This window comes from Orcinus orca, chromosome 12 (assembly GCF_937001465.1).
Source record: "Orcinus orca chromosome 12, mOrcOrc1.1, whole genome shotgun sequence".
Taxonomy (NCBI): Eukaryota; Metazoa; Chordata; class Mammalia; order Artiodactyla; family Delphinidae; genus Orcinus; species Orcinus orca.
Window position 1 is genome coordinate 67,676,865 of NC_064570.1, and position 24,260 is coordinate 67,701,124.

General features: G+C 36.8%; 1 protein-coding gene across 1 annotated transcript; it reads right to left on the reverse strand.

Annotated features, from left to right (window-relative positions):
• Nucleotides 1–1,461: 1,461 nt before the first annotated feature.
• Nucleotides 1,462–17,838, reverse strand: SPACA1 (sperm acrosome associated 1). Its single transcript, XM_049695482.1, has 7 exons — nt 17,589–17,838; nt 15,025–15,081; nt 10,124–10,225; nt 9,268–9,374; nt 8,163–8,298; nt 2,239–2,359; nt 1,462–1,709 (listed from the first exon to the last, which is right to left on the reverse strand). Exons 1-7 carry the CDS (start codon nt 17,836–17,838, stop codon nt 1,550–1,552), a joined length of 933 nt encoding a protein of 310 aa, XP_049551439.1. The 3' UTR covers nt 1,462–1,549.
• Nucleotides 17,839–24,260: the final 6,422 nt, after the last annotated feature.

Below are 24,260 nucleotides of genomic sequence, written 5' to 3' on the forward strand. Positions count from 1 at the left end.
GGGCTCATAACTCATTGGCCAGAAGTAGTCACATGACCCCACCCAATCACAAGGGGCGGAGGAGGTACTGCCCTAGCACATGGCTGGTAAGCAGACAGCCAGGAACATCCAGTGAACAGCACTGACAACTAAACCTGTTAACCTGACTGAACATTAGTGGTCATTGAAGTATAGTTGGAAACGACCGCTGTTCATGGTTTTAAAAATAAGAATTGATAGTAATTACTATTCAAGAATGTCTAGCATCTATGCCGAAGTTACATGACCATACTTAATCAGGAATAAGAAGGCTTATTTTTTCCCCCACACTTATATGGGGGGAAGAAGGGGTGTCACACACACACACACAAATTCTTTTGAAAGATTTTATGAAAACAATTTCTTTTCACTTAAAATCCCTAGTGGAATTCCTACAACAGATAACAAAATAATTTTCCACCCAATTCTTCATTGTTTCTCTCAAATACAAGTGCTGTATAACAAAAAGCATGGATAATTCCACAACACAGCCTCTGTCTAGGCTACCATAGGGAGGTATACCATAAATGCCCATCTACAATGACTTTTTCACAGATGTGCAGAGTTAATGCTTTCATCAGATAAATTCCATAGTGATAGCAATAAAGTTGGCATACAGTTCATCTAAACAAAAAATTAAGTGTATTTTGTGCTACTATCATAGACTCTGAAAATTAAGTTCTGATGAAGTCTACCAAATCAAATTATCTAATGTCTTGTTATCTTGTCTGATAGTTGACCACAACTGTATCACATAATGACACAGCACAAAAAGCCAGTGATGATATCCAGATATAAGTTTTGAGATGTTATCGCCCGCATACCAAACACAATGAAGGTACTTACCAGTGGTCATGCAAAACTCCTTAATTCACTGTTTCTGTGAGAATTGCAGGGCATGTTAAATTCACGTCATTTACTCAGCCATCCCCAAGTTCCTCCTCAGTTCCTCCTTATATACTTCCTATACGCGATCATAATTAAATCACTTAATACATGTAAAATGCTTTGAGCAATGCTTGGCACATAGTAGCTACCAAGTGTCGGTTGCTATCATTATTATTATTTCATGTGCTAAAAGTGATGCTTTGTATGTCACATGCCCTGCAGAGATTCTAAAGTATGGTTTGCTTTAAGCAAGTTCAATCCAGTGCTCCCAGCAGGAAGAAAGTCTAATATGCAAGGCATCTTCTATATATTATTTTCTTGTTTGTGACAGAACAGGCAAATCACCTTAGAAGTGATCAAAGTGATCAAAAATGTGTTTAAAAGATTTTGTGTGTGTGCCTCTAGATAAAAGCTACCAAGTGATTACTTGAAATGGTAAATGTTGAGAACAAATTTAAAACTTTTTGATAACTCCACCACAAAGATGCACTGATTAAAACAGCCCCTTCTCATATTACATTACCTTCAGACTATAATAAATCACTTACAATATTGTTAAAGTATTTCACTATATATTTTATTTTTATAATAATGAATCTGATATGCTCTAATCTCCTTTGGTTTGCTATACATCATCCATACATCATTCATTCCATTCACTTAAAGCATCATCTTCATGTCCAGGTATTTCTGAAGTTGGTGATTGGTCAAGACTGGATAAATCTTTATATCTCACTGAACTCAGCTCAGACTGTATCTCAGGTGTCGAGGCTTTTGCCCCCCAGAAATCTTTAACTGCCGCCCTGGAAGAAAAACATTTTTTAAATCTTTTATGAAATGAAAACTAAATAGATTTATATTTAGTTTTCTATATATAGAAGTGCCTCCTTAGTCATGATTTATTTTTACTGTGTGGTGCACCAGCTGCATTGTGATAGTAGATGAGCCCTCAGATGTACCAGGGGGTGATACTTATGTAGGTATCAGAAATATTCTCATATAAATGAATTAGTAGGTTACAATAACCAACATTTAAAGTTGTGATAACTACAACTAGACAACACAAATATTAATTCAATAAACGTTTTTCTTTAGCAACTACTACGTAAAATTGTAAAAATTGCATTGAAAGGCTTTCTCATAGTTGGGGATCAAGTCATGAGATTAGGTAGCTTGAACTAGGAGAGTCTCAGGAGGGATGAAGAGAGTTGGACAGTTTCAAAACCCATGTGAGAAGCATCATGGACAGGGCCTTGGATTCAACAGACAGGGAGGGGCAGACAAGGAGGACATCAATCAAGGGTGATGGCTTAGTTTCAGTCCTTCACCTACCAGTTTATAATTATGAAGATCAGTACAAAGACCACAAATATACACATAATAACTCCCATGGTCAGAACCAGAACTAGGACTGCATCAATGTCTGGTCGGCTTGATCTTTTCATCTGCAATTCTAGAGAAAAAAACACCTGATGATTATTACTACTGGAAAATAAAAGAAAATGGATATCTAAATGGAAACTTTATATTTGAAAAACTCTAGAAAAATACAGAAAGAATTAATGGAAGCAAAGTTATTAATGAACTTGCTCTGCGTGTTAGAAGTGTCCTTTTCAAACACACAGAAAAGTTGAAAGCATTTGACAATAAACATCCCACCACCTAGACACTACCATCAACATTTTAACTATCCCTCTATCCATACTCTTCTCAATCCATTGATTCATCTTATTTTTTGATGCATTTCAAGATAATTTGCTGATGTCTGCACACTTCCTACAAAATTCTTCAACAGGCATATCATTAACTAGAGTTCAACATTCGTTTATATTTTTTCTTTTGAGGTAAAATTTATGAACACCAAATTGCACAATGATCTTAAATGTGCATTTATTTAGTTTTGGCAAATGCAAACAGACATATATAATTCAAACCCCTGAATATACACAGAATATTACTATACCCCAAAAGTTTCCTCGAGACCCCCCCAGTTAATCCCTGCCCCAACCTCTAGGGACAACTACTGTCCTAATTTTCTTTTCCACCATAGATTAGTTCTGCCTGTTCTAGAACTTCATAGGAAGGGAAACATACATTAAGCATTCTTTTGTGTAAGGTTTTTTTACTCAGTGTAATGTTTTGGAGATTCAACCATATTGTTGAATGTATCAATAGTTTTTTTCTTTTTTATTACTGGGTACTATGCCTCAATTAGTTTATTCTATCTCCTACTGATGGACACCTATGCTGTTTCAGTTTGGGGTTATTATAAATAAACTGCTATGAACATTCTCACACCAGTCATTTTGTGAACATACATTTCCATTTCTCTTGGGTAAATACATATGAGTGGAACTGTTGGGTCATAGGGTAGAGGTATGCTTAGTTTTCCAAGAAACTGCAAGATCTTTTCCCAAACTGATTGTACTTGCTGTACTTGTTTTATAATTTTTTTTTCTCCCAGATTTTGGCTTGCCTATTCATTTTTCTAATGATTCCTTTTCTTTCTTTTTTTTTTTTTTTCTTTGCGGTACGCGGGCCTCTCACTGTTGTGGCCTCTCCCACCGCGGAGCACAGGCTCCGGACGCGCAGGCTCAGCGGCCATGGCTCATGGGCCCAGCCACTCCGCGGCATGTGGGATCTTCCTGGACAGGGGCACGAACCCGTGTCCCCTGAATCGGCAGGCGGACTCTCAACCACTGCGCCACCAGGAAAGCCCTCTAATGATTCCTTTTAAAGAGCTGAAGTTTTAAACTTTCTAACATAAGTTTCAGGTGTACAGCATTATAATTTGACATCTGTATCCACTGCAAAGTGATCCCCACCACAAGTCTAGTTACCATCCATCACCATACAGTTGCACTCCCCCCTTCATCCATTTCACCCACCCTTGAATTCCCTTCCCCTCTGGCAACCAGTAATCTGTTCTCTGTACCTATGAGTGTGTTTTTGTTTTGTTTGTTTTTTTAGATTCCACATATGAGTGAAATCTTTGTATTTGTCTTTCTCCAACTGACTTACTTCACTTAGGATTAATACCTTCAAGGTCCATCCACGCTGTTGCAAATGGCAGGATTTCATTCTTTTTTTATGGCTGAATAGTATTCTATTGTATGTATATATACCACATCTTTATTCATTCATCCACCAATGGACACTTAGGTGGTTTCTATATCTTGGCTATTGTAAATAATGCTGCAGTGAACATAGCGGTGCATCTATCTTTTTGAATGAGTGTTTTTATGTTCTTTGGATAAATACCCAGAAGTGAAATAGCTGTCTTATGGTAGTTCTATTCTTAATTTTTTGAGGAATCTCCATACTGATTTCCATAGTAGCTGCACCAACAATGCACAGGGGCTCCCTTTTCTCCACATCCTCTCCAACATTTGTTATTTCTTGTCCTTTTTGATAATAGCCATTCTAACAGGTGTAAGGTAATATCTCTTTGTGGTTTTGATTTGAAATTCCCTGATTAGTGATGTCAAGCATATTTTTATGTGCCTGTTGCCCATCTGTATGTCTTCTTTGGAAAAAATGTCTATTCAGATCTTCTGCCCAATTTTCAATCAGGTTGTTTGTTTTTTGTTGTTGTTGATTAGTGTGAGTTTTTATATATTTTGGCTATGAACCCCTCATCAGAGATATCATTACAAATGTCTTCTCCCATTCCATAAGTTGTCTTTTCGTTTTGATGATGGTTTCCTTTGCTGTGCAGAAGCTTTTTAGTTTGACGTAGTCCCATTTGTTTATTTTTGCTTTTGTTTCCCTTGTCTTTGAGTCAGATCTACAAAAATATCACTAAGACCTATATCAATAAGGTTACTGCCTATGTTTTTTCTAGGAATTTTATGGTTTTAGGTCTTACATTCAAGTCTTTAATCCATTTTGAGTTAATTTCTGTGTATGAGGTAAGATAGTGACCTTCTTTCATTCTTTTGTATGTGGCTGTCCAGTTTTCTCAACACCAGTTTTTGAAGATGAAGTTTTTAATTCTGATGAAGCCTAATTTAGCAGTCTTTCCTTTATGGTGATTGTTTTTTGTCATGTCTAAAAAGAAACTTGCCTACTCCTGAATCATACAGATACTCTCTTATGTTTCCTTTTTTAAGCTTGATGGTTTTAGCTTTTACATTTAGGACTATAATACATCTCTAATTTTTGTATACATTGTAAAGTAGGAATTGAAGCTCTTTCTTCTTCATATGAATAGCCAAACACCACTTTTAAATCAGCATTCTCTCCCATATCTTTCTGTTCTTCCTGAAAATAATGCTATTATGGAGACATGACCAGTTTACCATATGCATTATAACACTGCTACATTGTAAACTGATAAAAATTCAATTTATATCAAGCATTACTTACTTAGTGAATTATGTAGCTTTCTTTTGGCTATTCCTGGCCCCTTAATCGTAGACTCATAAAAGATTCATGTGGGGAAGGGCCAGAAAGTTCATCTTATACAACTTTTATACAGATAAGCAAACCAACATCCAGGGAGACATAATGATTTGTGCAAGCTATGTTTTATGTATTTTAGTATTTTGGTAAGTACCACTCTAACAGAATTAGTCTCATATATGGGCAATCCCAACTGCTTATTCATCTGGATTTTCTTCCTGTTCTTTAAACACCATGTAGTATAATCTTCCATTTTCCTTGGTAATTCTAGAGCTATAAACTCAATTTAGTAATCTCGCTAAATAGTTCCAAGTATGGTAGACAATTTATATCATATTTATATTCCAACATTGTTGGATTTTAAAAATCTTTTTATTTTTGATAATTTTAGATTTATAGAAGCAGTGGGATTTTTTAAGCTCAAATTTAAAAAAACCTTTTAGGATTAAAACTTGAGAAGAAATGCAAAATTTCTTTCCATTTATCTACTACCCTGCAATACTAGCCAAGAGAAGATGGAGAATGAGAGGTATAAAGATTTTGGTTCATTTCAATGGTAGTCTTCTTGCAAGGGTCCCTTAGATTACTTTTGTATCTAATAAAAAGATAGTCTGCATTTCTACTGAAATTTTCTGATAAAAAACAGGCTGAATTTCGATGCTCTCACTTTTTAGAAAAACTAAGTTTATGTTTATATTAGTTTCTTAGGGCCACCATAACAAAGTACCACTAACTAGGTGGCTTAAAAACAACAGAAATATATTGTCTCACAGTTTTGGAAGATAAACGTCTGAACATAAGGTGATGGTAAGGCCATGCTCTCTCCAGTGGCTCTGGGGAAGGATCCTTCCTTTCCTCTTCCAGCTTCTGGTAGCCCCAGATGTTCCTTGGCTTGTGATAGCACAACTCCAATCTCCGTGTGTCTTCACATGGCTGTCTTCTCCCCGCGTGTCTTTGAGTCTTCACATACATTCTCCTGTCTCTCTGTGTGGCTGTGTCTAAATTTCCTTCTTCTTATAAGGACACTAGTCATATTGGATTAAAGGCCCACTCTCCTCTAGTGTGTATGATTTTGTCTTAACTGAATTAATTACATCTGCAACCACCCTATTTCCAGACACAGTCACATTCCTGAAGTTCTAGGAGTTTGGACTTGAAAGTATCTTTTCAGGGGGACATAATTCAATCAAAACCATGCCTAACTATGAAAGACAACTATTGTGGAAGTGAAAAACCTGTTATATGAGAGAATGGATGGGACATTTTCATTAATTAAACCATATTTACCCTGAAAATATTTCAATCATGCATTCGTTTCAAGCCAGTACCATATTGTGTGAACATTTATAGCCAAAATACTTGTTTGATGTCTAAAGAGCCAAAAGGGTCTGTCACAGCGGTATGCCCAATTGTCCTTTTTAAAAGAAACTAATAAATACCAAAGTTTTCTGAAAACATTTTGTCATTTAACCAGTGCATGTGCTGAGATGGCAGAGCTACCCCACCAGCCTTGGACAGCTACAAGAGAGAAAAATCAACTTTGTCTCACTTGCTGACACTGGGGTCTGTGCTCCAGCCCTTAGCTTACACATGTTGCCTTCTAACATAGGAAGAGCTAACCACTACTAAGCTGTCCTAACAGGGACCAAGCTGTGGGGAATATAACTGAGAATGGCCTTTGAATCCTTTAATATCCTGAACTATGACTCACTGAGATACTTTTTAGTTGATGATGTTTGGTCCTTTTTTGCCTTTTATAGCACTTGATTGAAATTATCCTTTTAATAACACCTGTTATCCCAACATAGGAGTAAGGTTATTAGCTTTCACCATAAAGATGGTTTTTTAAGGACACTGAACAACACATCAAAGAAAGTTATAGTTTATTTTTTAAAATCACCCCCAAAACACCTTATCTTGTTTCCAGTTCAATAAAGGGTGTTATGTTTCATGGTATCTCTAGACTGCAGCTTGAGTTCTTTACTTGGGATTGAGAAATAGCTTCAAGAAATCCATGAACTCTCTTAAAATTATGGGTAACTTTTGGCATGTTAGTATATGTGGGTATTTTTCTGGGAAAAGCCTCCTGAGCCTTGATTGGATTCTCAAAAGAACTTGTGACCAAACCCCTCACACACCCAAAAACACAGATGACAACAATAAAAATGGTTAAGAGCAACTCAACAAAAGGAAATAATTATTTGGATATAGAAGACGTCATAGTTTAAATTGAAAAGACATGCACATGGATCCTTTTTGCAAGGGAAGCACAGTTTCTAACATGTAAAATTATGTTCGGGTCAAGATTTGTGTTTTGTGACATATATTGAGGACTGTATTGTTTCATAAAAAAATGTCTTCGAATGAATAATTTTTAAAAAGATGTGCTTTGACATAACGTTTCTTAATTTTATTTATTTTACTGTATCAAAACTTTTGTTAAGCATCCATTAGAATTCTATGTATCCATTTTCACCTCTGTGATAGAAGTAAAAGTAAGAATATAATTCAAGTTAAAGGACTGTTCTTTGGAGATACTTCAGGAATACACCAGTTTCCCAAAGTGAGGTACATCTGACTCTCTTTGTGGAAAAAAATAAGAATTAAGTATTACCTTGTAGAAAAGTCTAAATGGTATAAAACTAGTGGTTCCCAAAATGTGATCTCTGGACCAACAGCACCTAGGAACTTGTTTGAAATGGAAATTCTTGTGCCAGCTCCACTAAAGATCTACAGAATCAGAAATTATAGGGGTTGGGCTAATGATCTGTGTTTCAACAAGACCTCCAGGTGATTTTGATGTGCTTTGAAGTTTGAGATATAAGCAAACCAAAACATTGCCGGGTACTTACCAGTTGTTGTATAGATTGTGAATTTAATAGATGCTACTATTTCATTATTATCCAACGTTTCACACTCAAAAGCCTTGGGGTGAGTATCCCTGTGAACCTCCAGGATTGCTGAATCATTTGCAAGTATAATGGCTTGCTATTTTAAAAGAAAAAAAAAGGTATCAACATTCTTCATGAAAACTTAAGATCAGGAAACAATTTATTTCTTGTAACAAAATAAGAGTCACTTTCTCTCATTCTAGTACAGTAATTAATTATGCACATGTATTTTAAAGTCAGATAATCCAGATAACAAGTACCAACTTCCTGCCTGTGTGAAGCAGGGCAAGTTACTCTCTGCATCTCAGCTGCAGCTCGTCCTCCATATCCTTGGGTTCCATGTCAGTGGACTCAACCAACCGGAGATTAAAAATATTCAGAAAAAAAATTCCAGAAAGTTCCAAAAAGCAAAACTTGAATTGGTTGCACAGTAGTATTTACTTGGCATTTACATTTTATTTACAACTATTTATATAGCATTTACATTGTATTATAAATAATCTAGAGATGATTTAAAGTATATGGGAGGATGTACTTATGTTATATGCAAATACTACGCCATTTTACATATGGAACTGGGCATCCCCAGTTTTGGTATCTGAAGGGGTCCTGGAATCAATCCCCTGAGCATACTGAGCAACAGCTGTATTTATCTGTAAATGGGAATAATGACAGGAATTACCTCACAGATTTTTATGTGAGTAAAAGAAACTCTAGCACTTTGTGTATGTCTGGCACTGAATAAGTCCTCTATTAATGTTAGCTACTGTTATCAGTACTGTTTGTACTATATATACAAATGAAACTATTGCTTCCAAAATAGAACACTTTACATAAAATAGGTGTTTTTAAGTTCTGATAGTAGCTGGCCCTAAGGCATATGTAAAGTCTTAGCCTCCCTAAGCAATGAAAAAATTTAAATCCCAATAATAATAAAGTTGCATGATTTTAACTTCATTTTTGCAAACTGCTTTTAAAGAGAAAGTTTTCTGAGAGTCATCAAGCACTGGGAAACAAATTTTATCACTCACTAGAAAGCACCAAATTACATACATTCATTACTCACTTGGTCTGGCCTTAGAAGTCTCCAAATATATTTGAAACGGTTTACAGGAGATGTATGAACACATGCTAGCCTAACACTTTCAAGACTTTCTGAAATTGGTTTACCCCCTGAAATAAAGAAAAATTAAATACATATATACCAATGGGCACTGTAAACTGCTTTATACACAATACTACTTTTAAAAGTCACTTCCAACTTTAAAACCAATTACATGCTGGAAGTTAGCAAATGTATTACTGAAAGTCTGACTGTAGAGGAGCAGAGAGGCGTCAAAGATTAAGTCGCCAAAAGAGGCAGGTAGAAAACACCATACCTGTCTGTTCCTTCAGCAGAATAAATCGTGAAGAAGAGATAGCAAGGGCAAACTACTTAGTGATCTATTAAACTTTGAGATCTACTAGTGGCTTCCAATTTACTGGTTAGGGTCAGAACCCCCCTCCCGCCCCATACACTCTGCCCCTTCCATGTTTGAAGATAATGGAATCTGACTAGTGAAAGGTGGTATAGAGTGGCTCTCGAAGTTCCCAACGTAGGGTTTACCAATCTACTGATAAGCTGTCACGACCAAAGTGTCAAAAGCATTTCACTTGAGGACAGCCTCCACCACAGACCCTGAGTGCAATATGGTTGCAGTGTACTAGAGAATGTATGTTAAATTTACACATCACTGAAAAAATGTGAAGCAAAAGTAGAAAGAGTTGTAACTGTCTAGAGAAGCGGAAGCTTAAGTTTTCTTATGAATTCCTTTCAGTATATCATTTGATCACCTCCTTCCACTCACGGCAACCTGAGGTTAAGGGTATTTCCCCAGAGTAAATGCTTCCTCAGTCTCCCTCCAATACATAGGCCAACTCACAGCCACAATCTACTGGTCCACGACATTCTTCCACCCGTAGGATACATTTGGATTCACTCCCAGGACATCCATTTGTTAATATAACTTCTCTTATACCAACACCTTTGGTAAAAGAAATCAGCAAATGTTAAAAATAATAATAATAATTCCAGAGTTCCTTTACTTTTGCACCTAGGTCTTTTTGAGACTTTTCTCCTAATTTCAGAAATTAAATTCCTAAATTCAGGGTAATAACATTTAGATATTTTTAGGTCCCTCATTTTGAATTATTTCATAAAACAGCATTTTCCAAAGCGAGTTACATGAAACACTATTTCCTCTGGTTGTTACCATAAGAAAAAGGATTCCATGATTATATACATTTGGAAATTATACATTACATTAAAATGAAAGGAACCTCTTTCCTCAGAATTTTAGGGGAACTTTTAATATGCTAGTAAATTAATGTGCTTTTATGTGGAAACTTTCATTGATCTAAGATGTAAAATTTTTACATTTTAACATCTTTGAAATCAGAATGCATCTTAGAATTGACAGTGTGTCAAGAATGGCAGCATTTTTCCTTTTTTAGAGATGCATAAAATGTGATTATCACAGCCAAGAAAGTCTTAGATTTGATGAAATACAGTAGTACACAGGATCTTCTAAGTTTATTTGACCATGGAACTTTTTTGTTGGGGGGTGGGGTGGGTTGAGCTTGCAGAGGAAATTACAAGAATTAGATTTTAACATAAATGATGCTTTTTAGTATCTAAATTGGTAAAAATCCCTGTATTAAATACATCAGGATAGACTATTAATGACCAAATCTCCATTTCCAAAAAGATACTCTCATTAGAATTGCAATACATTTCAGAGCAAGAAATCACGTCTTTACTGACTGATCTCAGATCTCCACTGAGTTTGCCCTACCATCACCAAAATTGAAGGAAATGATAAAAGCTGGTTCAGTGACGTGTTGAACATGTCCTGTGATAAATGACCTGTGATTAAGACTCTGTTGTCACAGGCTAAGGAATAGCCCATCTTGATATCCTTTCTACCAGATTCCCTCTTTCAGTCCCTGCAAGATGTTAATCATAAAACCCATTCGTAAGGCAAGGGAAAGTTGAAGTCTAGAGATGGCTTATAACAGCGCTCCTCAAACTTCAGAGTGATTGCAAAACACCTGGAGACATACTAACATGTGAATTCTGATTCAGTAACTAGGTCTGCAGTAGGTCCTAAGGTTCTGCATTTCTAACAAGGTCTCAGTCGATGCTGATATAGCAAGTCTGTGGACCAAACTTTGAGACACAAAGGAGAGTACTCCATATAAGATAAAGAGAAGGAAGGTTGGAGGGGGAAAGGTCTCTTGATTAAAAGAGATGCTTAAGAATGGCTGCAGAATGGCTCCCCTTGAATTTATGAATGGCACTTCTCTAGAGGCATAGCCTTATTCTGAAATGCATATTTTCCAAGCAGGTATTTTATGCATTTACTTAGCCAGATACAGTTTATCGCAAGGATGTGTGTAGATGTGAGATTTTCTGTAAGTCCATACTTAAAAATCTGCCTGTGTATTCCAAGAAAAGAAAACTTTTTGACTGCTAAAATACTGTTTTGGGGTTCAACAGAATTTTCACTAAGGCATTTTTTCCTTTAAATAGTTGTTATAAATTGAAAAGATTTCTTAATACTTAAAATTATAGATGTGAAATATTGCCTTTTATGGTTTATTTTCTTTTTAGAACTTATCACCATCTGACATATTACATGTTTTACATATTATTGGGTGGGCCAAAAGGCTCATTCGATTTTTTCCGTAAGATGGTTCTAGTAGCACTTAGTTGTCTTTAACTTCACTCGAAACAATTTTGTTAGATAGTATGTGACAGCTATCATATCAGCGTGCATTTAAAAAAAGACTTATCAAAATTGGTGAATTTTTGTGTAGCCATTTTAATATTGAAGATGGAAGAAAAAAAGCAACATTTTTTGGCATATAATGCTTTATTATTTCAAGAAAGGTAAAAATGCAACTGAAATGCACAAAAAGATTTGTGCAGTATATGGAGATGGTACTGTGATGGACTGAACATGTCAAAAGTGGTTTGTGAAGTTTTGTGCTGGAGATTTCTCACTGGACGATGCTCCACAGTCAGGTAGACCAGTTGAAGTTGACAGCAATCAAATCGAAACAGTAATTGAGAACAATCAATGTCATACTATGCAGGAGATAGCCGACATACTCAAAAATATCCAAATCAAGCGTTGAAAATCATTGGCACCAGCTTGGTTATGTGAATCGCTTTGATGTTTGGGTTCCAGGTAAGTTAAGCAAAAAAAACCTTCTTGACCATATTTCTGCATGCGATTCTCTACTGAAAAGTAATGAAAACATTCGTTTAATGAAAACGTTCCATTTTTAAAACAAATTGTGACAGGCAATGAAAAGTGGACGTTGTAACCATGTGGAACGGAAGAGATTATGGGGCAAGCGAAATGAACCACCACCAAACACACCAAAGGCTGGTCTTCATCCAAAGAAGGTGATGTTGTGTATTCGGTGGGATTGGAAGGGAGTCCTCTACTATGAGCTCCTTCGGGAAAACCAAACGATTAATTCCAACAAGTACTGCTCCCAGTCAGACCATCTGAAAGCGGCACTCGACGAAGTGTCCAGAATGAGTCAACAGAAAACGCATAATCTTCCAGCAGGATAATACAAGACTGTGAGTTTCTTTGATGACCAGGCAAAAACTGTTACAGCTTGGCTGGGAAGTTCTGATTCATCCATCATATTCACCAGACGTTGCACCTTCAGATTTCCATTTATTTCGGTCTTTACAAAATTCTCTTAATGGAAAAAATTTCAATTCCCTGGAAGACTGTAAAAGGCACCTGGAACAGTTCTTTGCTCAAAAAGATAAAAAGTTTTGGGAAGATGGAATTATGAAGTTGCCTGAAAAATGGCAGAAGGTATTGGAGCAAAAGGTTGAATATGTTGTTCAATAAAGTTCGTGGTGAAAATGAAAAATGTGCCTTTTATTTTTACGTAAAAAACCGAAGGCACTTTTAATCTCTTTGCCCCTACCAAAAAATATGTTCTTTGAAGGCAGAGAGTTTCCACTTCTTTGTTCACTGCTTTATTCCTAGCACCTATAACAATACCTGACACAGAGCAGGCAAGAATAAAAAAACAGAAAACAAAAAAAAAATTGCTGAATAAACAAATATAATATATAATTTCTGAAGTACACCTTTTTTTAAAAAAATTTATTTACTTATTTTTGGCTGCTTTGGGTCTTTGTTACTGCACGTGGGCCCTCTCCAGTTGTGGCGAGCGGGGCCCTCTCCCATTGCGGAGCACGGGCTCCAGGCACACGGGCTTCAGTAATTGTGGCACGTGGGCTCAGCAGTTGTGGCGCACGGGCTTAGTTGCTCCGCGGCACGTGGGATCCTCCCGGACCAGGGCTCGAACTCGTGTCCCCTGCATTGGCAGGCGGATTCTTAACCACTGCGCCACCAGGGAAGTCCCTGAAGCACATCTTTAAATAATAGAGTAGGACAGTATCAATTACTAGAATTGTCATAAAAATAATTCTCTACCTGTGAAAATTTCTCAAGTAAGCAGCCAGAAGATGTAATTTGCAAATGAATAAACACAGGTTTATTACACAGAATTCCTCTAATTTTCTGACTCTGACACACTAAGAAGTTAAAGTAAAAAACAGGTTTCAAACTATCTCAAGAGACAGAAAGTACAATAATGGTTGCAAGGGGCTGGGGGGAGTGGGGAATTACTGTTGAATTGGTGCGGAGGTTTCAGTTTGGGATGATGAAAAAGTTCTGGGGTGGATCGTGGTAATGATTGCATGGCAATGTGAATGTGCTTAATTTCACTAAATTGTACCTTCAAAAAATTGTTAAAGTAGTAAATTTTTTGTTAAGTCTATTTTAACATCATTTAAAAAATGCTATCTCAAAAACAATTCAGGCACAATTTTTGACCAAAAAATAAAAAACGTACATATTGTTCTGATCCATACCTGCATGGACTTTCTGTCTTCTTATCCTCTGGTTTTTGTCCTTCCCTCCTGTCACTGTCTTTTTTCCAAGGCAGATTCTATTTAGAATAAACTTAATTTCATTGTGAATTATCTACTGTCTTCTTAGCACACTAGTCTATAGTGGTTCTCAAAAGATGGTCTTTTAAAAAACAGCATCAGCTTCATTTATGAACTTGTTTAGAAATACAAATTCTTAGACCCCTTCAAAGGCCTAGTGAGTTAGAAATTTTGAAGTAGGCCTAGCAATCCATGTTTTAACAAGCCCTGCAGGCACCTAGGGTGAACACTTAAGTTTGAGAAACACTGGTCTATTATAGCATGTGTAGTCTTAATCCCACCCCCACGTAAGAGATTTTTATGTCCAATTTCTATTCAAGGAATGATCAAAATAAGTTATAGTTTTTGAATATTATTTTCCCCACAAAGCCAATACCTCTTTTCTCTAAAACATGACATATAAATTGGGAAAATGTATCATTAAGAATAGACTATTACAAATAAAGTAAATTTCTTGATAGATTTGCCAGCACAGTATGTGGAAGACATCTGTGAGATGCATCAGAAGATCTTTCATCTTCTGAACATCTGTGAGATAAAGTTTTACTTTGGTGAAAGCAGTTTATGTGCCCCTCCTCCCAAAATATATACATATAGGGAGTTGGCTTAAAGTAAGACCTACAGGTTATGAACTGAAAATACCCTACCTTGTAAAGCAATCAGTTTGAGTTTTGTGTGTAAATCATAGATATTAGAAATAGAAATCAGTGAGAGATGAATGAGAGTACACACTGTTTTTACCCCCCCGCCCCGTCCCAATACAATGTTATTTATCTGCTCTATGCTACTTACCGCATGTAACGGTGCACATCCCAAATTCTACTTCTTTGACTGTTGTCCTATTTGAAACTAAACATAAATGCAAAAATACATTATTTAATCATAGGAAAACTTTTCTAAGTGAAGAACTCTTACTTGGGGATGGAGGATACAAGCACTTATCATATGGGAAGCAGACATTTTTAAAGTTTTATTAAATCAGAAAAGCAATGCCATTCCTAGTACATCTTCTATTACTGTTTAAATCAAAAGAAAACTAAACCTTTGAAGAATTAAATTAGGAAATAACTTACAAAGATTTATGTTTAAACCTTGTACATAATTTAAAAATAATGTTTTTCATCAGTGTAATACATGGTGAGTTAAAGTTATATAGGAGGTCAGAAAAACACAAAAAAGCCTGCCAATTATAGGGCCCAATTTTTTCTATTCTCCGTTTTCCAAAAAAATTTGAGTGTGTTATTTCTACCCAAAAAGAAGTAGTTATGCAAAGTGTTCATTAAAATTATGTTATAGATTGGTTCTACTCATTCTCAGGTTAAGATGGTAAATTATTCCTAAGAATTTATTTCAACACTTTATTTAGCAGGATAATTTAGGAATATATAAGTATTCGAGTAGCTAAATATTGTTGGTTTTAAATCTCAAGTTTCTCTTTTTCTAATTGTTCTGAAATCTGACATGAATTCCACTAGCTGTAGCATATAATCAATTCTTCATAACTCAGATTAGGACTAAAAGCTCAATAAAAATAAATATTAAATGAGGTGCTAGAAGGTAATTTTTAAAAGGCATTATGTCCTGAGGCAACAATATTACATGGGACTATGCATCAAAATTGGAGTCCAAATTGCTACTCTACCACTAATTAGCTTTTCTGAGTTTGGGCAAATTCCTTCAACTGTGTCAGGCCTATTTAACCCCTCTGCAAAATTTGGAAAGGAGAACCTATCTGATTATCATAAGAATTAAACATGATAAAGTACATGCAAGCATTCTGTAACTTGTTTAGCCCTACCAGCATTCTTAAGATAGCATAACCTCATTCACACTTCATTCATTTTGCACTTATTAATTTCATATAATTCTAAGAATTTTTCCTATTTTGATTATTGTAATTTTTCATAAACACTTCTATACTTATAAGCACCAAATACAGTGCCTTGAATATACAGCAAGCAAATATACACTTGATATATATATAAGTAAATCAATATTGACTTCGTGAAATAATTTGGACTATGACTCTGATCAATTATGAATTGACATTTTTGCTTGAAACGCTTGGATACCTTCTGCTGGTACATTATGAAACATAAATTTGAATCTAAGGCATTATAACTCCATCACCTGGGTTTAGCCTGAACTCTAGCATTTACAGATAGAACTATCCCTTGACCAGTTTAAATTGTTAATTACTTTTAAAACTAGAGGGAAGCAATAGCCACTACGCTTTAGAACATGCTCTTTTCTACCCTAGTCCTCTTTTTCATATTTCCAAAGTCAAGGACTTCTCCAAGCTCTCTGAAATGTAATGTTATCAAGGCAGTACAAACCTCAATTCCACCATTAACATCAGATAGTCAATTTCTTTATGTCGCTGAGGGTCACTATCCGTCATCAGGAAGCAAAAGAATGGCTGATAAATACAGCACCTACTTTGTACTTATAGGAGACATAAGACTGCCAAGGATATTTAAAAGAATCTCAGATGGGTCAATTTATGGAGGGAAGAGAAGTATTCTCCTTTAGATGGCTGAAAACCTGCAACTGACCTTTTACCTACAAGCACCTGAGCTACTAATCAATATAACATGTACCACAGCTTGTCAAGTTTTATTGCTTAGTGAGCCAGGAGAATAAGGCAAATTTATGTATCAAACACAGGCTCAGTCTTTGTTGGTTAACATGTATTGTATCATCTAACAAAGCCTCTAGTTGGATCCCTTTATTGGTGTTTTCTACTGCCACCCTTCCTTTGTGACTCAAAGTTGAACTTACAAATAAAACACTATCACACTGCAGAGGTGCTCAAGGGTGGAGGCTGCATGAAGCTGACACGGGGCTTCCGGGGAATTTTGTCAGCATCTTGTTTTATCTAGATGTGTCACCGTGAGGGGAATTGGGAACTCCCTTGAGTTCTAACCCAAAGTGCAAATGTGAAAAACGGAGGAAGACCTCAGGCACTTTGGAACTTCAAGAAAAAAAAAAAAAATCTGCAATGGAAAGGAAAAAACATAACTGCAAGGGGAGTCAAAATCGGTCCCCGTGGTGGGAAGCTACTCTCTGATGCTTAAAAAAATAATCACCTATTCCCTTGTCCAGAGCAATATTTTGCAGTATTTCTGTAGCAATTTCTATACGTGTGCTCGTTTATCTTGCTCTGGTCTTGGAGAATTAGCACATCTTTTTTTTAAGGCCATGAGGTGTGCGATAATGTATAAATTCGGGGTTGTTTTTGAGAGAGAGCTCTACAGATGTTAACTTGGATAATTCTCATCGTCCTCAAAGAGCAGGGAAGGCTTGACCCTCAAAGGGTGCCTGCGGGTCCCCGCCAAGGAGCCTCCCACACTTACCATCCGTCCTGGCCTCAGCCGGGGGCTCGTTCTCGGCCTCGCTGTCGTTTTCAGCCTCCTCCTCGGCCTCGTTCTCGCCCTCGCCCTCGCCCTCGACCTTGCCCTCGCCCTCGCCCTCGACCTCGTTGGCCAAGCTGGGATCCTGGACCGCGGTGACGTCGATCCCGAACGTTGACTGGAGGCCCGCCAGGAGCAGCCAGCCTACTGTCAGCAGCAGCCTGTCTGAGCAGCCTGCGCCCCCGGGGCCCATGGTTCTCGGCCCGGACGGCCGCCCAAGGTGCAGTCGCAGCCGCCCGCTCCAGATGAGAGGTGCTTCGAAGAGAGGAGAAGCCCGACTCCGAACGCCCACACCGTGCCCCGGCAACCACTGAGACGTCACGGAACGTCACCATCGCGCTGGGCCCACTGAACGCGCGTAGGCCTGACCACAGGGGTCCCAAGGGCCACTTCCGACGGCGCTCGGGTACACCCCGCCCCTTCCGGCGTTCTAGGCCAACCCGGCACGCTGGGCGGGTCCATGCCTTCGCACTTCCTCATTAGGCGAGCTGCCAGCCAACTGCTGGGGGTGGCCGTTTTCCCTCACCCTGCTTTGTGCTAAAAGGTGCTCGTCCTTCCTGCATTTACGCCTCAACAAACCAGACTCCCTAGAGCCCAAGCACTCTCTATATGACTTGGCTTCAAATTACTTATGCACAATAGCCAACTCGGCATGTATCAAGAATGATTCACCATGGCCTTGTTAAGTAGGTTGCCCCAAACTTGATCCGTATCTGCAGGTGAGGCTTGATTTGTACAGGATATAGGGAGTGCACTTTCTCTCTTTGATCTGAACACTATTGCTGTTGCAGCTCAGGCATGTACTCACGTTTTAAGAATTTGTGCAGTGCCATCAGCTCCGCGTGGGGCTTCGTTGCAAGGTGGGGGTAAAGGAAAGGAGAGGGGAAGATGCAACTACTGTCAAACTAGTTCTTCTCCTTTCTCTACTTGGATAGCTGATGTTTTGGGAACCAAATGTCGGACTTAACCTTTGTCTCTTGTGAATGTCTGTCTTCGTGCTTTTGGCCTACTTTTTAAGGTCTCATTGAGATTCTTCTGAAATCTGATTCTGTTGCCTTAATATATTAAATATTTCTCCCAAGTTTGATTTGGAAAAAGTTTCCTTCAGATCACTAACAAAATGTTTAAAAGGGCAACAGGCCAAGAATAGAGCACTAAGAAGTCAGTCTCTGACAATGATCCACTAATCCACACGTTGATTTAACCCAAGAATCAATTCTTTTACTAAAAAAGAGTTCTGTCTTTTACTAAGGTTGAATCAGACTGGAAGCTAGAATACCTTGGCATTCCCACTTGAATCAGTAGAAAATATTAGAGGTAAGTGTAACTCCCCACTGTCCTCTTGATAGTACTTAGTAGTATCACTGTGTCCAATTTTGTCATAGAAAGAAATGAAATTCAGTTAGGTTCCTTCAGTTAATGGTGTTAATTTCAAGAGGTCAGCTCTAATTAATTAAAATTTCCTGAAGAATAGACTCACAGGCTTTTTGAGTCAAAGAAAGCTTAGAAATAATCTAACACTCCAAGTTCCTTATTTTTAGGTGAAGAGATTAAGAACTGGAGAGACGGGGGTGGGGGGGGTGATGAATTGTGCGATTGGGATTGACATGTATACACTGATGTGTATAAAATTGATGAATAAGAACCTGCTGTATAAAAAAATAAAATAAAAAGAACTGGAGAGATTAAATGACTCACCCAAGATCATCCAGAAAATTATCTGTAGTGCAGGGCCTCACAACCACATTTCCTGAATGCTCATTCAATGCTTAGTGTTTCATATGATTTAAAATTAACAATGAAGAAGCAGTCAGTGGGTAGTCAAGAGTTCAAGGACTGAAAACAAATTAGCGTTAAAGTTTTTTTATCTTGTTATTCCACATTTGATTTGATCTAATAGCTATAATGTGGTATTAAGAAAATATTGAAGAATAGATGGTTTGATGGATTTCTGTTTCGGGTTTGAAACAAAGCTCATTTGGCTATGTTTCTATATAATATTATCCCCTACCTTGAGGTTTAATGTCTAAATTCATATGACACATGGGCTGAAGAGTAATCTACTACAGAGTGAACTTCAGGCATAAACTGGCTTTTTTTTTTTTTTTTTACGTCTTTATTGGAGTATAATTGCTTTACAATGGTGTGTTAGTTTCTGCTTTATAACAAAGTGAATCAGTTATACATATACGTATGTTCCCGTATCTCTTCCCTCTTGCATCTCCCTCCCTCCCACCCTCCCTATCCCACCCCTCCAGGTGGTCACAAAGCACCGAGCTGATATCCCTGTGCTATGCGGCTGCTTCCTACTAGCTATCTACCTTACGATAAACTGGCTTTTGGAACATATGTACAACCAGCCTCAGCAGACTAACAGCAAAGCAAGTAACTGAGAAACCTATTAGGAGGGTCTTCAGAGCCACTTATTTGTAGCAAAAATAGATTACTTGAAACAAAAATGAAATTTTTATTTGAATTTTTCTTTCAAAAATGCTTTTAGTTTTGAAAATAGTGAGACAAGAACTGCTAAGAATGGTCAGTATTAAAGTTCAAATTGGTATTGGTAAGGAGGCCATAATAATATTTTATATCAACTAAAATACCATAAAATATTATAGCAACTCAAAAGATTGTGAGGGATATTAAAATGAGAAATTAAGAGATGATCTTGAGGCACAAAGATGTTTGTTTCATGGCCAAATGAGTCCAAATTTTTTCTTTTTTAAATGCTAAGAAAAATAAGTCACCCATTATGCTTTCAAGCACAAACTTGAAAAAGGAAATCTGTAGTATTTCATGGCAACATTGTTGAATTCTTCATATTTAGGACACATCTTTTTCCTGAAGATGGTATCTTTTGGTATCCTCTTTCCTGAAGAGGAAGTCCTGTGAACTCTAAGACATGTGATTTAATTCAAAGAACCATTAATGACTAAATAAACAGCTCCAAAGAGAATCCGGATGGAAATTAAGGGCCTCAAAGAGGAGCTGAAAGATTTTACTCTTAAATAAAGAATATTCAAATAATATCTGTAATAGCAGCAATACTAGTCCCTTTTAAAATATTGTGTTCCTCACATAAGTTATAAGAAAAGTATCTGCACTCAACAAACTTATAGTACTTCTAGTTGAAGCATAAATAAGTGAAACAAACATTAAGGGCATAGTATCAAGAGAGGTTGACCCTACTCTGACCGTACAGGTACCAAGTACTAGGAATTACAACCTCAATCCCTGATTTGTACCTCTGACCTCCTTGCCTCAGTTCACTCAGCTCTCCTCACCCTGCCTGGCAGTAAGCATCTCCAACTCCAGCTCCGGTTTTATTCTTAGTTTCATTTTGTTTTGGTTTTTAATCAGGAATGGATGTTGGATTATTTCAGATGTTTTTTCTGTGTCTATTGAGATGTTTTTTTAGTTTATTAATATGATGAATTATATTGGTTGATTAATGTTAACCCAACCCTGCATTCCTGGGATGAAATCTACTTCGTCCTGATGATTTATTTTATCTTTTTTATATATTGTTGCATTCATTTGGCTTATATTTTGTTTATAATTTTTACATCTATATTCATGAAGGATATTAGTCTGTAGTTTTCTTGTAATGTCTTTGTCTTGTTTGGGTATCAGTGCAATGCTGGCCTCATAGTATGTGTTGGGGAATATTCTTTCCTCTTCAGTGTTCTGGAAAAGTTTGTTTAAATTGTCATTATTGCCTTTTTAATATTTGGTTCAATTCACCTGTAAATTATCATCCTGAATATTTCTTCATGGGAAGATTTTTAACTACAAATTCCATCTCTTTAATAGATACAGGTTTGTTCAGGTTATCTGTTTCTTTCGGAGTGAGCTTTAGTAGTTTGTGTCTTCTAAGGAATTTCACCTTAGTTGTCAAATTCAGAGGGATAACAACAGTGTTTATAATAACAGTGTTTATAAAATTTCCTTATTATCCATTTATTATCTGTGGAATCCACAGTGATGTCACCTCTCTCATTTCTGATATTGATAATTTATATCTTCTCTCTCAGTCAGGCTAAAAGCTTATCAATTTTATTGATATACTCTCAAAGAACCAGCTTTTGATTCCAATGACTTTCTAAGTTGTTTTTATACTTTCTATTTCATTGATTTCTGCTTTGAACTTTATTTGCTTCCTGTGTCTACTTTGGATTTAATTTGCTCTTCTTTTTCTAGTTCCTTAAGATGAAAGATGAGGTCATTGTTTCGAGACTTTTCTTACTTTTTAATATAGGCATTCAGTGCTATAAATTTCTTCCTAAGTACTGCTTTAGCATTAGCTCAGTTTCTAATTTGCTGTTGTTTCATTTTTATTCAATTAAAAATATATTCTAATTTTCATTTTGATTTCTTCTTTGACTCGTGGATTGTTTAGAAGTGTGACATTTAGTTTTCACATATTTGGGAACTTCCCAAATATTTTTCTATTGGTTTCTAGTTAGTTGATTACAGTTGGGGACATATTGATATTTTGTATTATGACTCGAAACCTTTTATTAAGATTAGTTTTATGGTCTAGAATATGATCTGTATTGGTAAATGTTTCATGTGCATGTGAAAAGAATATGTATTCTCGTTTTTTTTTATTTTTGGCTGCGTTGGGTCTTTGTTGCTGCACACGGGCTTTCTCTAGTTGTGGCGAGTGGGGGCTACTCTTCATTGTGGTGCGCGGGCTTCTCATTGCAGTGGCTTCTCTTGTTGCGGAGCACGTGCTCTAGGCACACAGGCTTCAGTAGTTGTGGCATGTGGGCTCCGTAGTTGTGGCTCACGGGCTCTGGAGCACAGGCTCAGTAGTTGTTGCACATGGGCTTAGTTGCTCAGCGGCATGTGGGATCTTCCCGGACCAGGGCTCAAACCCATGTCCCTTGCATTGGCAGGCAGATTCTTAACCACTGCACCACCAGGGAAGTCCCTTCTTCTCTTGTTTGGTGCTTGTTCTATAAATGTCAGTTAGGTCAAGTTGATTGATCATATATGTCAAGTCAGCTATATCTTTGCTAATTTTATGTATACTTACTCTATCAGTTATTAAAAGAGAGGTATTAAAATCTTTAACCATAATTGTGGATTTGTTTATTGTTCCTTGCAACTTTATCAAATTTTGCTTTGTGTATTTTGAAGTTCCATTATTATGGGCATACATATTTAAGATTTTTATGTCCTCATGATTAATGACCCATTTATCTTCTGAAATAACCATCTTTATCCCTGGTAATATCCTTTTCTCTGAAATCTACTTTTTCTTACAGTAAAATAGCTAATCCAAGATAGAGTGGAAAAAATAGCTATCTTTTGACTGATGTTAGAATGGTATATCTTTTTCTGTCCTTTCACTTTTAACCTAATTGTGGCTTTATATTTAAATTGTGGCTTTGGTAGGAAACATATAGTTGCTCTTTGTTAAATAAAACTTTATTTTGAGACAATTGTAGATTCACATGCAGTTGTAAGAAGTAATGTAGAGAAGACCCATGTGCCCTTTACCCAGTTTTCCCCAATAGTTTGCAAAACTGTAGTAAAATATCAACCAGGATTTAACATTTACACAGTCAAGATACAGAACATTTGCTTCATCTCAAAGACTCCTCATGTTGCCCTTTTATTATAGCTACACCCACTCTCTGCTACTCAAATTCCTCCTTAACCCCTTGCAACCACTAATCTGTTGTCCATTTTTATGATTTTATCAATTCAAGAATGCTGTATAAATGGAATCATTCAGTATGTAATCTCTTGGGATTACCGTTTTTTATTCAGTATGATGTGTATATCAAGAGTTCGCCCCTTTTTATGGTTTAGTATTCCATGGTATGAATGTAACACAGTTTGTTTAACCTCACCCATTGAAGGATACCTGGGTTGTTTCTAGTTTTTGGCTATTACAAATGAAGTTGATACAAACACCTGTATGTAGATATTTGTGTTAACATAAATTTTACTTCTCTGGAATAAATGCCAAGAGTACAGTTGCTGGGCTGTATGCTAAGTGCACATTTAGTTTTTAAAGAAACTGCCAAACTGTTTTCCAGAGTAACTGTACCATTTTATGTTCCTGCCAGCAACGTATGAGTGATCCAGTTTCTTCGCATCCTCACCAACATTAGGTATTGTCACTTAAAAAAAAATTTTTAGCCATTTTGATGGTGTATTCTATGTTCTAACTACTAGTTCTCTGTCAGATATGTGGTTTGAAAATATTTTCTCCCAGTGCGTAGCTTGTCTTTTCAGCCTCTTAACAAAGTCTTACATGGGGCAAAACTTTTAATTTTAAGGAAGTCCAATTTAACAGTTTTCATTTGATTGATCAGGTTGTTGATGTCAAGTCTAAGAACTCTTTGCCTGGCCCTATCCTGAAGATTTTGTCCTATGCTTTTTTCTGAAAGTTTTACAGTTTTATATTTTATACTTAAGTTTATGATCTATTTTGAGTTAATTTTTGTGTAAGGTGTGAGACTTAGAGTTTTGGTTTTGTTTTGGTTTTGGAGGGGGCAGGGTTTGCCTATGGATATCTAGTTATTCCAGCATAGTGTGTTGAAAAGGCTGTTCTTCCTCCTTTGAATGGCATTGGCACCCTTGTCAAAGATTAGTTGG